The sequence below is a fragment of the Cynocephalus volans genome, chromosome 13, assembly GCF_027409185.1.
Source record: "Cynocephalus volans isolate mCynVol1 chromosome 13, mCynVol1.pri, whole genome shotgun sequence".
Taxonomy (NCBI): domain Eukaryota; kingdom Metazoa; phylum Chordata; class Mammalia; order Dermoptera; family Cynocephalidae; genus Cynocephalus; species Cynocephalus volans.
In genome coordinates this window covers 41,981,121-41,994,398 of record NC_084472.1, presented here as the reverse complement: position 1 = coordinate 41,994,398, position 13,278 = coordinate 41,981,121, and the positions used below count along the sequence as shown (strand labels likewise).

The following is a 13,278-nucleotide window of genomic DNA, read 5'->3' as shown; positions in this document are numbered from 1 at the left end:
AGCCCAGGTGAGTTTATCAAGTTACTGAATTCACCCCGGAGGGTATGGGCTACTATGGCTGCAACATTTTAGCACATAGGAAAATCACCTGGGACACTTTTAAAATAAAATTCTCTCCTAATGATGACGTCAGCCCTGCCACGCAACGGGAGAATCAGCAGAACCTGTAGGATTCTATCTGGAACTGACATTCTTTATTGTAATTTTGTTCCTGTTTGTTTTTAAATTTTCTTTTTGTTTCTCTGGAAAGGAAAGATGATGCTCAGTTTTAACTGTTTAAAGTTTAAAGTTGCTTTGTTACAATAAAACTAAATGTGTACACACACACACACACACACACACACATACACAAATCACCTGGGAGAAGAAGGGGCTGTTGAAAATGTAGATTCCTAAATTTTACCTTCAGAGGTTTTGATTCAGTAGGTCTCGGGAGGTGCCCAGAAGGTAGCATTTTGAGGAGCTCCTCCAGACTGTTTAATCCAGGTGCTCCTGGAGTCACATTTCAGGAAACAGTGACCTAGACAGAGAGGGGCCCGGAATGGAGGAGACCCAGGACAGGGAGGAGAGGTGGTGGCCAGGGGTCCTAGACACTTGGGGCTCTCAGGTCTGGTTTTTGCAGCAGAGCCTGGAGCTGGTAACGTTCTTCCCTGGCCGCTGGCCCATCATGGTGGCCACTGGCTGGGTGGTCTCTCTGCAGTTGCCTGCACCTGCCATTCAGAGTCATAGAATGTCCAAGATACCAGACAGAGGACTATCAAGTCCAAACTCATGAAGTTCACTGATCCACTGAAGTGCCTCTTGCTGCAGGGTTTGTCAAGTGATGCCTTCCAGCCCTCACCCAAGCATCCCTTGTGACACTGTCACCCAGGCGTTGCCCAGTGTCCCAGCATTCTCTCTGGATTGGGATGAATTCTGCCTTTCTGTAGTCACGACCTACAGTCATAGGAGTGCACTTTCAGCCACACAGACTAGTGTAGTGCTTGCTCTATAAGACAATCATTCACGTTTGTGAAGGCAGTTCTCACAGATCCTCGAAATGTCCACTTCTCCAGGCTAAGTGTACTCAGAGTGGTATTCATTCTCTAACATTCACTTGACCAGTATAACACTTAAAGTATGGTTTCTGTTCAGCTCATACAGTTTTCCTTCTGGGCTCTGGGCCTTGTTTTGATAGCTGTTTTATAGATCTGCCTGCAATCCGCTCATGCATGCATGCATTCATTCACTGAGCAAAAGCTTACTAAAGCCCACTGTGTGCCAGGCATGTTGTAGGTACTGGGAACACTGCAGTGAACAGAGGACATGATCTCTGCCCTTCTAGAGCTCACAGCTAGGTGGCAAAGAAAGCGACTGACAAGCAAACAGGCCCTTACAAGGCAGTCCTGCCAGGACAGTGGGAAGCAGCAGAAGTTTCAGTCTGTTAACCAGAGGTCTCCGTTGCTGCTGTGGGCTGGGCCCACAGGGGAAAGGAGAACATGGGCTGATCCTTGCATGTGTGACCTGAAGGAGCTTCTGGAACAATTTGAGGTTATAACAAAGCATCAAACTCCCCTGTGCAAAATAAGAAGGAGAGAAATCCTCATTAGGAGTTGTCTTAGTCAGCCTGTGTGCTGTAACAGAATACAATAGATTCAGTGGCCTATAAATAAACAGAAATTCATTTCTCATGGTTCTGGAGGCTGGAAGTCCAAGATCAGGGTATGAACAGATTTAGTGTCTGGTAAGAGCCTGTTTCCTGGTATATAGACAACTGTCTTCTTGCTGTATTCTCACATGGCAGAAGGGGTGAGAGAATTCTCTGAGGTCTCTCACAAGGGGACTAATTCCATTCATGAAGTCTCCACCTCTGTGACCTAATCACCTCCCAAAGGTCCCACCTCCTAACACCATCACCTAAGGGTAGAATTTTGACATATAAATTTTGGGAGGACACAAACAGTCTATTGTAGGTGTCACAGGCATTTATTAAGCCTCTAGTGTGTTCTAGAGGCTTCTGCTTACCAAGCGCTTTCTCAAAGTGCTGAATATGCATAAGGGATCATTATCCCCTTTTGGGAACAGGAGAACCAAGGCAGGAGGTCACAGAGCTGGACTCACCTCTGTCTGACAACCTCACCCTGCAAGACAGAAGAATGAGAGTTTCAAGTGACTTGAAAGGTTCTAGAATTTCAGGATTTATACAGAAATCCTACCACTCATGTTGTCAGAAATCTTAATTAAGTGCCTTAATAAACTCTTAATAAATAAGCAAGGAAGAGGAGGCTAGTGGCTGTAAGGGAACTTTCCTTGCTGACTGAGGATGGGGAGGGTAAGAGCCGAGTGGGCTGGAGTCTGGGGTGGACTCTGAGGGGTTTTACTATTTCATGTGAAAGTGCAGAGAGCAATATGGGTAAACTGAGAAGTCTTGCTGAGACAGAGGTTTGTGAATCTTGCCCTGGGGATCAGTTGGGGGTCAGCTGAGGAGAAGTGGCTTCCCCAGGGTTCTTGGCTCTGGCCTGGCCATGCCAGTAACTCATGGCTCAGTAAATGCCTTGGAGGTCATCTGAGTGCTGGTGAGAGCAGCACCCCTGAAGGGCAGCTGGTCTCCCCTGGCCAAACGGCAACTTCCAGAAGCCAGCAGTCTTGAGGAGATGGAAGCAGAGAGAGAAAACGAGAAGGATCCAGTAAGAACCCTGCCTGCTCCGTAAGATGATCAGAGGTCATGAATAATGGAGAGAAACGGAGTCCTCTGAGTCCTGGGAGCTCGGCCGATACTGGGGTCCTGCCCTCCTCGAGGGTCCCAGGGCCCTAATCTCTGGGGCTCTGATTGGGGTCCTCCAGGACTGTGAGGCTAAGGGGGTCTCCTTGGTGGGAGGCCCCCACCTGTCTCGAGGGTGGCCTGGAGGGGTCCCAGGTGGGCCCCTTGCTGTGAAGCCGGGTGGGAAACTGATGCCAAGGGCTTGATGTCACCTGATTCTCTATGAAGGGAGGAGAGGGGGATGCTGGGGAGGGGAGGGGAGGAAGGAGGACAGCCTGTCCTCTGTCCCCATGAATAAGTGATGAGGCCCAAGGAGAAACCCCAGCGCAGGAGCAGAGAGGGTGGTGGAGGGAGGGAACAGGGACAGGGACAGGAAGGGCAGAGATAAGGCACCAAGGTTCAGCTCAGGGGCCAGAGAGGAGGAGAGCAGCACTTTGTGCACAGGGGACCCAAAAAAGACAGGTCACTCTGACCCACCCAGACCTGAAGTGACAAGAGGGGCCGTGGGTGCTGGATCTCAGGGAGTGAGGGCAGTGGGTCCAGGGAGGTGTGAGGAGGTGGGCGCTGTGAGCCTGCAAGTGACAAGAAGGGGCAACCAGCAAAATGATGCCCCAGAAGAAAAAGAAGAGGAAGAAAGACATTGACTTCCTGGCCCTGTATGAGGAGGAACTGCTGAACTACGCCTCGGAGGACGACCAGGAGGAGCGGGCACATGAGTACTACAAGGCCAAAGGTGCGCACGGGGCCTGGCCCTTGGGGGAAGCATGGCCAGGCAGTGGCGCCCCACGTTCTCCGGTTCCCGCACATCCACGTTCCAGCCTGGTCCCTGCCCATGTGGTCCGCAGCAGGCAGAGTGCCCTGAACTGCTTGGGTCGTGAAGGGATGTCTTGGGGAAGAAGTCTGACCCTCATGCCGTGCGCAGCAGGGGCTCAGCACTGCTGCCCATCATGAACGATGGACACAGGGAGCCCGGGCTTTGCAAGGAGATGCCGACCCATGTGTGGAGGGCACTTGGCACTCTGGACCCCAGGCCCTTGTCCGTTTACTCTCATCTTCCACTGGGCTGTATGGGAGCGGCTTTGGATGACTTCGCCTTCTGGCCCGGTAAACCAGGGAAGTGGTGAACCCGGACCCAGGAGCCAAGTTTGGCCTGCAGAGGATTTTTTCCCCTTTATGGTGTTTTGCAACATTTTAATCTGTGTATGCCTATGGGCCATGGGCTTTCAGTCTGTCAGTCTTCACCACTGCCTGTCATCCCCTGCTAGGTCTGTTTTACTCATTGGTGTTGCCCCCCTGGTCCCTGAAGGCATTTAAGTTCTCAGCGCTTACTCCAAAGTGGCTCACTAGGTCCCCGTGAGCACCATGTTCATCCATTTTTTTACTCGTTCATTCATTCAACAGATATGTATTGAATGCCTGCTCTGTGCCTGCCTGGGGGCTTTTGCATCCCCCTTTCTCTCTCCTCCTATCCTAACTTTGAAAGCCCAGCTCATGGCCTCCTCTTCCATGAGGCCTTCCTTGATTGCAGTCCACTGTGAGTTCTTAATTGTTCCATTGTTTCATGCAAATCTGGGGTGTTGGGCCTGATCTTTATGAGGGTGGGACCCTGCTTTACTTATCCTTAGCCCTCATCTCCCAGCCTCCAACACAGGTCTGGGCTCAGAGAGGGTGGTCTCGCTGTGGCACCATGAAGGCTATGGCTCAGAATACAGTGTCCGGGGTTAGTGGTGGGGGCTGTGGAAGAAGGAAGGGGCTAGAACAAGTGAGGCATGGGCACCTTCTCCCACACCATACTCCAAGTCCTGACCTCCAGGGTGGGGAGGGTCTGTGAGGGCAGACATGGGGCAGCATTCCTGACAGGCACTCTGACCTCCCAGAGTGATTCTCCCCAGGCCACATGGCTGCTAGTGAGAACGTTCTAGAACCTCTCCCAGCTGGCATCCTGCCCATGTCTGCTCAGTGTGACCATACTGGTCATTCTCTTTTTCACCTCTTCCAAAGCCCTTTCACTTTCATTCTCTTCCTTGATCCTCAAGATCCCCAGGAGCAGTCAAGGCAGGTATGATTGGTCCCGTTTCACAGGTCAGGGACTGAGGCTCCGAGACGTAAAGTGACTTGAGGAAGGTCACAAGCAGGATAAAGGACAGGAAATTCCACTGTCGTTTTGAAGGCAAGTTCCCTATTTTGTCTCATGAAACTGCCAAACATAATAATGTGCTGTGTACCCGGCACTGAGCCATGCACGTTACTTACGTTAACGAAGTTCTTCTTCCTGATGACCCAGAGAGGCAGGTTGGGCTATTATTATCCTCTTTTTCAGGTGAGGAAACCGAGGCACAGAGAAGTTAAATAAGTTGCCCGAGACCACACAGCTAGTAAGTAGCAGAGTTAGGATTTGAATCTAGCGGGTCTGGCTGGTCCTTACTCTGGTACAGCCCAATCCTGACTGTGGTAAAAATAGCTGGAGAAGAGCAAGCCGAGGTGGGTGCCCCTGTGACATCTCTAAGAGACCCCCTGCCTCTCCAGTCTGCTGCAGGGCCCTGGTGACAAGTGTGGATGATGCTCACGGTGGCTTCAGCTGCACTGTAATTGTCACCGTCTCAGTTCTGGAATGACTCTCCCTTTGAGCTCTGCATTCTAGCATTTCATGGCAAGTCTTGGTGAGTGTGATGACAGGAAGAGGGAGGGACAGAAGAGAGGCCTAGGTTTTCTTTCTCTGTTCCTTGGGCCACCTTCTGGCTACACTGGGGTCCATCAACAGCCTGAGGGAGGACAGCAACACTCTGAGGCTAGGCTGAGCCTGGCACATTGGTCTGTCCCCTAAGATAGGGCCCATGATGGGAAGAGAGTGACTCATACCAGAACCTGAGAGTTGAAGGGACCCCAGCGGCCATCCTGCACAGGCTCCCAGCCCTGGGGCCATCTCCTCTCCTGCATCTCAGACAGGGGTCACTCAGCATTTATTGGGTTACAGTTTCCCAAGGCAGCCTTCTTGGGGATGTTGTTAATAATGGTGGTAATAATGGCAATGATGATGACGACAATGATGATGATGATGGTAACCACTTACAGAATGCATATCTTTTCATGCAACTGCGGAAGAGTGTAAGATAAATTCTCAGAAGTGAAAATGCTACGTCAGTGAATATGAACGTTAAAACTTTGTTTTACTTGATTTAGTCCTTACTACAGTCTGTCAAGGAAGGAACTATTCCTACTTCAGAAATGAGGAAATTGAGGCTTAGTAAGAAATTCAATTGAAATCACATAGTAATGATAGGATTGATATTCAAATCCTGGTCAGTTTAGTTCCATAATTCACATGTGTTTCATTGGTTACTTCATTCATTTGTTTATTCTTTCATTCATTCATCCAGGTCATTATTTATTGGGCACCTCCCATGTGCCAGGCTCTGTGCCAGGAGCAACACTCTGTTGCTGTTGACAGTGCTTTGTGCTGACAAGCAAAATTTATTGGTTGGGGTCCTCTCTGGAGTCAAACAGAATTTCATGTCTTCATAAATTATCTATCTTCCATAGGGTAATTCATCAACTATCTGAATTGAGTTTTTTTAATTAAAAAATTTAAATTGAGAAATAGTGCGTATACAGTGCAAAGATTCCCTGTGTCTCTTTCAAGTCAATTCTCCTGCTCCCAACTCCAGGCAACCACTCTTCTGCTTTCTGTTACGACAGATTAGATTTGTCTTTCCTAGAGTTTTGTATCTGACTTTTGCTCAGCATGATGTGCTTGGGATTCATTTGTATTGTTTGGGTCAGTAGCTCATTCCTTTTTATTGCTCAATAGTATTCCATTGTCTGGGTATATCACAGGTCACTTATCCAGTCACCTGCTGATGGACATTTAGGTTGTTTCCAGTTTGGATCTGTTAGGAATAAAGCTGCTATGAACATTTGTGTGCAGGTCTTTGTGTGGACATGTTTTCATTTCTCTTGGATAAATACTTAAAAGTGGAGTTTATAGGTATTATAGGTGTATGCTTATCTTTTAAAAAATGTTGCCCACTTAAAAATTGTGTGGTCTCTTTTTTTCTTATTGATTTCTGTGAATTCTTTGTATCTTCTGGGTATGAGTCCTTTGTTAGATATATGTATTTCAAATATCTTCTCCTTGACTGTGGCTTGCCTTTTCACTCTCTTGATGGTCTTAATTTTAATGCCGTCCAATTTATTTATTATTTTTTTATGGATATTGTCTTATTTGGGAAGTAGTTGTGTACCTCTGAATCAACTATTGAAGTAGTTTTCTTATTCCTCTCCTGTTACCCCAGACTCTCTTTTTCGCCAAACCAAGCATTCACAGGCCTGAATCACTTCTCTCATGTGATGTGATAGCGGAATTTGTACCAGACTTGTCATTCTCCTGTGGACACTTGGTATGGAAATGCTCTTGTGTATATGCAAGCCATGTGGCCAACACTACAGGTCCCAGAGTGGTGCTTAGTGGGATCAAGCGGAGGGTTCCAGGGGTTGTTTGCAGATCAGACTCCCTTGTGGTGTAGACTATGAATAATTAAGACTTTGGTTATCATCAGAGACAGGAAGTCATGCAAATGTACTGCTTCCTTTGTCTCTCTCACCATGCATTGATGGAGACCTTCATCAGAACCAGGAACATCAAAAAGTCCACTCACCCCCAAACACTGCTGCTCCTGGTGTTTCACAGGCCTGGAAGGACCACATGAGAATTACAGGTACTCCTGAAGGGTTTCTGGAATATACATGCATCATGTGCATGTTAGCTGAGCTAAAATCCTATCTGCCAAAGGAACAAGCTATCAGCTCCTGGAGCTGAAACGTGCTTTTCTATGTCAACAACAATAGTTTTTTTTTTAAAGCTATTATTTATTGACTCTCTTCTATGTGCCAGATGCTTTACATACATCCTCTTTAATACCCAGGACAGCCTGCTAACCAGGTGTTATTGCCCAGGTGTTACAGAGAGGTTTGCACTTGTCCAGGGTCACTCCGATCATAAGTGGAGGAGCCAGTGGCTGCACCCAGATCTCTGTGGCACTGAAGTCCCGTACTTCCCACCAGCCCACGACGGCTCACAGACATGCCGTAGTACAAGTAGTGTCTGTAAAATACCTGTCACAGTGCCTAGCACACAACAGGGACTCATAGGTGTTAATATTCCTTATTACCCCCATCCCCAACTTTGCCATCTGTACCCAGAACAAACCCTCTCTGTGGAATAGGCACTGTATTGGTGGGTTTGAATAATGAATGTCTAATCCCAAAATATCCTTGCAATCAGCTGGGCCTCTTTGGGGCAGATCAAATTTACTCAGCGACTGGTTGGGGAGCTGCTCTGAAAAGAATGGAAGTAGGAATAATAATAGGTGTAATTTAATAACTGAGTGCAACAATATTATAAAGCCCTTAGCTCAGGGACAGGCACATAGTAATCAATCAATCAATATTGTTTATGACCATAATTAATAAGTATTGGTATTAATACAGTCCCACGATGGGGTGGACATCTGTCATATGGCCCCAATATTTCAGACACCCTCCCTACATTTAGCTGGCCCCCTGCATTGTGAATTCTATCTTCCCAATATGGAATTTTTTTTTTTTTTTTTTTTTTGCTCAGCCTCCCTTGCTGCAGAGATGTGCCTCAGGTTCCCAGAATCAGCTGTTCCAGTACAAGGCTTTGATTCAGAAGTGGGCCTCAAAATGGATTGGGCTGTGGACAAGGCATTTATTTTGGAGACAGGAGTAGCATGCTGGATGGGGAAGTGATGGCGACCGGTTTTTGGTCTTGGTGAAGGGATGTGGTTTTGGGTGGCTGGTGGCAGCAATCCTCCCTAGGCCAGTTCTGTGAATCTGGGAGTTGTTTCTGCAATTGGGTCTCGAGCATGTGTCTCCAGCCTTTCCAGTGCTTCTGCAGGCTTTCTAATATCCCTGATGTACCCTGCTCACTTAACCAGGCCAGAGTGGATTCTGCTGTCTCTGAGAATCCAGATGGATTCTTGCCTTCTCTAATTGTCCTAATGCCCTGACAAGGAAAGGTGTTGACAGCAAGAAAAACAAGCTTCAAGGGGTCAAAGAGAAAGAAATCAGTGTCCTGCCATAGAGAGTTCCCCTGCAAAGCTGCATACCCCACCCTGGGTGGCTGATCCTGAGGCTGAAATGCCCAGGAGTTTGTGGGAGGTGAGGGCTGGCTGTGGCTGCATTGTGTAGGGGGCAGAGAGGAAGTTGAGAGCCAGGTGCAGGCTTTGAAGTAGACCATGTCTAGGAGGGTATCTGTGCTGTGCTGGAAAGATCACAGACAGGGCATCCGAAGGCCTGGGGCCGGGCTCTGGTGTTGACGCTGAGCAGGGTGTGACCTGGATTTGTCCCTCTTCCTTCAGATTCCTCATCTGCAGTGTGAGTGCCCAGGTTTAGTGTGAGGATTTGGTCTTGCAGCAGGACCTGGTGGGGTCTGGCCCTGGCTTAGGCTTGTGGGCTGTATCAGGGGTTCCTGGAGTCCTTTGTGCCTGAAATGCCCTGTGGTCCGGCAGGAGATCTGCTTTCTCCAAGCCCACGTAGGATTCCTGGTTTTCTTCTGAGCCTACAATCAGTCTCCTCCTTTCCTCCTCCAGTGTATGAGGTGGTCACAGCCACAGGGGATGTTCGTGGTGCAGGGACAGATGCCAATGTCTTCATCACACTTTTCGGAGAGAATGGACTTTCTCCCAAGCTCCATCTTACCAGCAAGTGAGTACCAACTTCCTTGGTGGGGTCCTGGGCCATTCTGGAACCCAGGAGTGACCTTCTTCTCTGAGTAAAAGACATGTCTGACCACAGGCATATGAAGTAGTACAGGGCCTGTGCTAACGATAGACCATGTGTCTGCCAGGGATTTCCCAGTGATCTACTACCCACCTTCTTTAGCTTGATTCCTCTCTTGATTTTTGTGAGCAGTAATGCCTAATTCGGATCTCAGAATTCCCAAGAATTCATATCAGCTCTTCCTTAATGTGGGAGAATAGACACTCAGGACCAAGAAACCTGGGTCTAGGTCCAGCTTTACCACTTAGTTCCATGTAACTTTGGCCAAATCTCATTGCTTCCAAGGCCTTAGTTTCCTCATATGTCATCATACGGCTGTTGGGAGAAGGGCTGCTCAGAAGACCACGCATGCAAGGGAGCCATGAGCTTAAAACACTCTGCACCGAAGTCTCACCCAGGGACCAGCGTCATACGAAACCTGCTGCCAGCTAACGCACACTCGGCCATGTGGATCACTTGTGCGTGTGCTCATGTGTGTGCTTATGGGCGTGCCTTGTGCCTTATACTTTATTATAAACTATTGAGGTCAGGGACTTCTGTCTTCTTTTTGATCCTCTCCCACACCGCACACACACAAACACACGGCAAAACCTGAGAACACTGTAGCAGAACTGAAGAATTTCAGAGATGTTCAGGGGCCTCAGGGAGGGTCTAGTCAGCTGGTCTTCAATCTGTGCCGAATAGAACAGGAAATTGATTGGTCGGTTCTGGGTCCTCCATGCCCCGTCTTTCCTTCCTCCAGAGCAGCTCGGCTGATGGTTGTCTCACCCACCGAGTTTCTGAGTCAGTTTCTATTTGAGCCAAGAGTTCCACAACCACTGATCTATTCTAACCCGTTCATGGGGAAACTGAGGCCTAGAGAAGAGCAGTGAGCAGCTCACAGTCATGGTGCTTTTAGATGGTGAAGCTGGTCCTCAAACTCCCTGTTGTCGATGTAGCCACGTTCCTCGACCACATGGCCCTGTGGCCCTGTGGGGGTGGAGATTCCCCTTAAGGCCTCCTGGGGCTCCATGCTGTTCTCCAGGGTTTATGGCCTGCCACCTGCAGGAGTGCAGGGACAGCTGTAGAGGGCTGAGGCCCACAGGCCAGGAGGTCCCTGAACTGTGTGCCTGGCAGGCTGACCGGGCCCCGCATAACACGTGCACCCTGAATATGGGCTATGGCCTCCCTGTCACAGAGTTGAGGCAGGCATAACGTCCTGTTTTATCCGTTTCTGCAGAACAGGGTACCCGTCTTCTTGTACTGCCTACACTGCAGCGTGACTTGCTTGTGGAAGTCTTTCCCTCCAGTGATGTGTGCACGGTAAAGAGAATACATGAAATAGCCATCCTCTTTGCCATGCATCCTCCCAGACTGCAGTGCCACAGGGAGAAGCCACCAACACTGGGGAGGTGGCCTGTTGGTCTCTGGAGCCCCCAGCCCATCTTTTCTAAACAAAAGGACCCATTTTCTCCTTGCATGGTGGTTCCTCACTGTCTTTCCTCCTTTTACATGCCCAGTGTCCTCACATTCTTCCCTTTCACCTTTTCCATTTGTCAAAATATCCTCTCCAGAAGGACCCGAGGGTCATCTTTTATAATGCAGTATGAGGGTTGTCACCAAGTCCCTGTTCCTGGGAATCTGAGTTTCAGCCTTCCCTCTCAATGGGAAATGAAGGGCTGCGTGACCATCACAGGGTCTAAGGCACAAATGAGCCAGCAGGGCCCAGAGGTCTTCCAGCCAGCTTCTCTAGGCCAGCCCGAGGGTAGGAATTAACACCCCCGAAATACCGTGGGGGTCCTCTGGGGGGGGAGTGTCTCTGCCTATATCTGTTGTCAAGCTCCAGTTTGGGCAGCAATAGCACAGTTTGGCCAGGACCCCAATTCGGTTGGTCAGGAGGTCTCTACTAGAGAGCGGTGGGGTCACAGATGTGGGCACAGTTTGTAGCATCAGCTGTATGCCCTGGAGCAGCTGGAGGGGCGATACATAGGGGGACAGATGGAACCGCAGGATGAGGGCCAAGAGGAGGCCTGCTCTTTACCCCCAGCAGCTGTCCCTGTTCTTTGTGATGAGTCAGAGCTCAGTAAATGCCTGTGGCATCAGTGTGGCTAGAGCAGGACTTTACAGGGAGAGACCCTGCCTCTGGGCCTCAAGTGGTGAGAAGGACTCAGACAAGAGAGGGCAGAAAGAGGGTCCTTCAGACTGAGAGGAACAGCTTGTAAAAGTATGGAAGCAGCAAGTTCGACAGGGCTGAGAGAGGAAGTCGGAAAGGCCAGGGAGGACAGGCCTTGCTCGGAAGCTGATCAGTGGAAGTTCACCTTACTATGGTGGCAGCCAAGAAAGACGTGGTGAGCAGGGTAAATGCAAAAGGAGGGGCCAGAGTCTGACTGCAGCGAGAACTGAGAAAAAGTCTATAAAGAGAATTGCGTAGACATGTCCCTTGCCCTCTAAGACCTCTTCAATTCAAGATGGAAAACAGGGGTCTGGGAGGGGAGCATTGCTTTCTGAGGAATTCCAGGTTGCCTGTGCAACCCAGATGCAGATGGCAGCTGAGGCTTCTTATTCTTTGAGATTTAGATGCAGTTTGCTCAGGCCTGCCTCTACTCCGTCCCTGGGGTCTGGCTTGGAACACCTGCCAGACCCAAAATCTCCTCACATCTCATTGCCACTGCTGTCCCCTCTTCTCTACACTGGGGCACCCCAAACCCAAACCCTGTGTTGGCTGGAACCGAGCTCCTTTTCCTTACACGTGCATACACACACACACACACACACACACACACGTACATACGCACGCATGCACATGGCATTTTCACGTATCAGACTTCACTGATAACTCTGGGCACCCAAGAGTGTTCACATCACATCATTGCAAACAATATAAAGTGAAATATTAGACCCCAGTCTTAACATTCACCCACCACCTCTTTTGGAATTCCTCCCTGACCCCTTCTGCACAGCCTCTGCCCAAGTCTCTCATCCCGTCTTTCTCTCTTGCTTCTCCCGCCTTCTCTCTTCTCTCTCACCCTTCAATGCCTGCTCATTCTTGTGCCTTTTCTCCTGTGCCCCAGGACATCACCTTCCTCACCCAAATGTCTTATCAGGATTGTTTTTTTCCAATAAAAAAAAAATCCCTACTCCCAGAGGAACTTTGGTGGCTGCTGTTGAAATGCTGATTGTTTTTGCCCTTGTGATCTAGTGTCTAAATTCCTTGGCACTCACTGGACCCTCTCCTAGGCAGCAAAAAACGTGACATATTCGCTTAGATTCCATTAGTGAACCTCCACCCCGGCCCCCACCCCACGTAAGTGCCAGCAGCAGTGGCTTCCAGCGGAAGTCCCCATCTTTGGGTCCCCCATTCCCTTCCCATTACCCAGGGCCACCTCCAACACTGGGTCACTTGTTCAGAATATGGCAAAAGGATGGGATCTCATGTATGTTCTGGAACGTGGTTCTTCTGTTGACAATTCACCATCTGAGAGTGCCAGAGAATTCCTGGATTTTACCACGATGGCTCTGCCTGGTTAGCAGCTAAAATGCCCTGTGCATCTTCTAAAGGGTCTCCTGGATGGGGTCCCTGCTGAACGGCAGGTACGGGCAGGGGCTGTGCACACCATAGCTTTTACCTGAGGATCAATGGGAGCCATGCTGAGGCCCCAGCCTTTCACAAGGAAACCTGTATTTCTAATGTTCCTTTAACCAGGGGGCCCTCTGTCCTTTGCTGCTTCCATCTCACTCCCAGTCAGTTTTCTGAAACC

General features: G+C 49.3%; 1 protein-coding gene across 3 annotated transcripts in view; it reads left to right on the top strand.

Moving 5' to 3' along the window:
- Positions 1–3,343: 3,343 nt before the first annotated feature.
- Positions 3,344–13,278, top strand: part of LOXHD1 (lipoxygenase homology PLAT domains 1) — a 182,936-nt gene continuing 173,001 nt past the window's right edge. For all 3 annotated transcript variants that reach the window (XM_063077310.1, XM_063077309.1, XM_063077308.1), the window contains exons 1-2: positions 3,344–3,473; positions 9,352–9,466. In XM_063077310.1, the coding sequence (XP_062933380.1) occupies positions 3,344–3,473; positions 9,352–9,466 (245 nt within the window). The remainder of the gene's footprint in view (positions 3,474–9,351; positions 9,467–13,278) is intronic.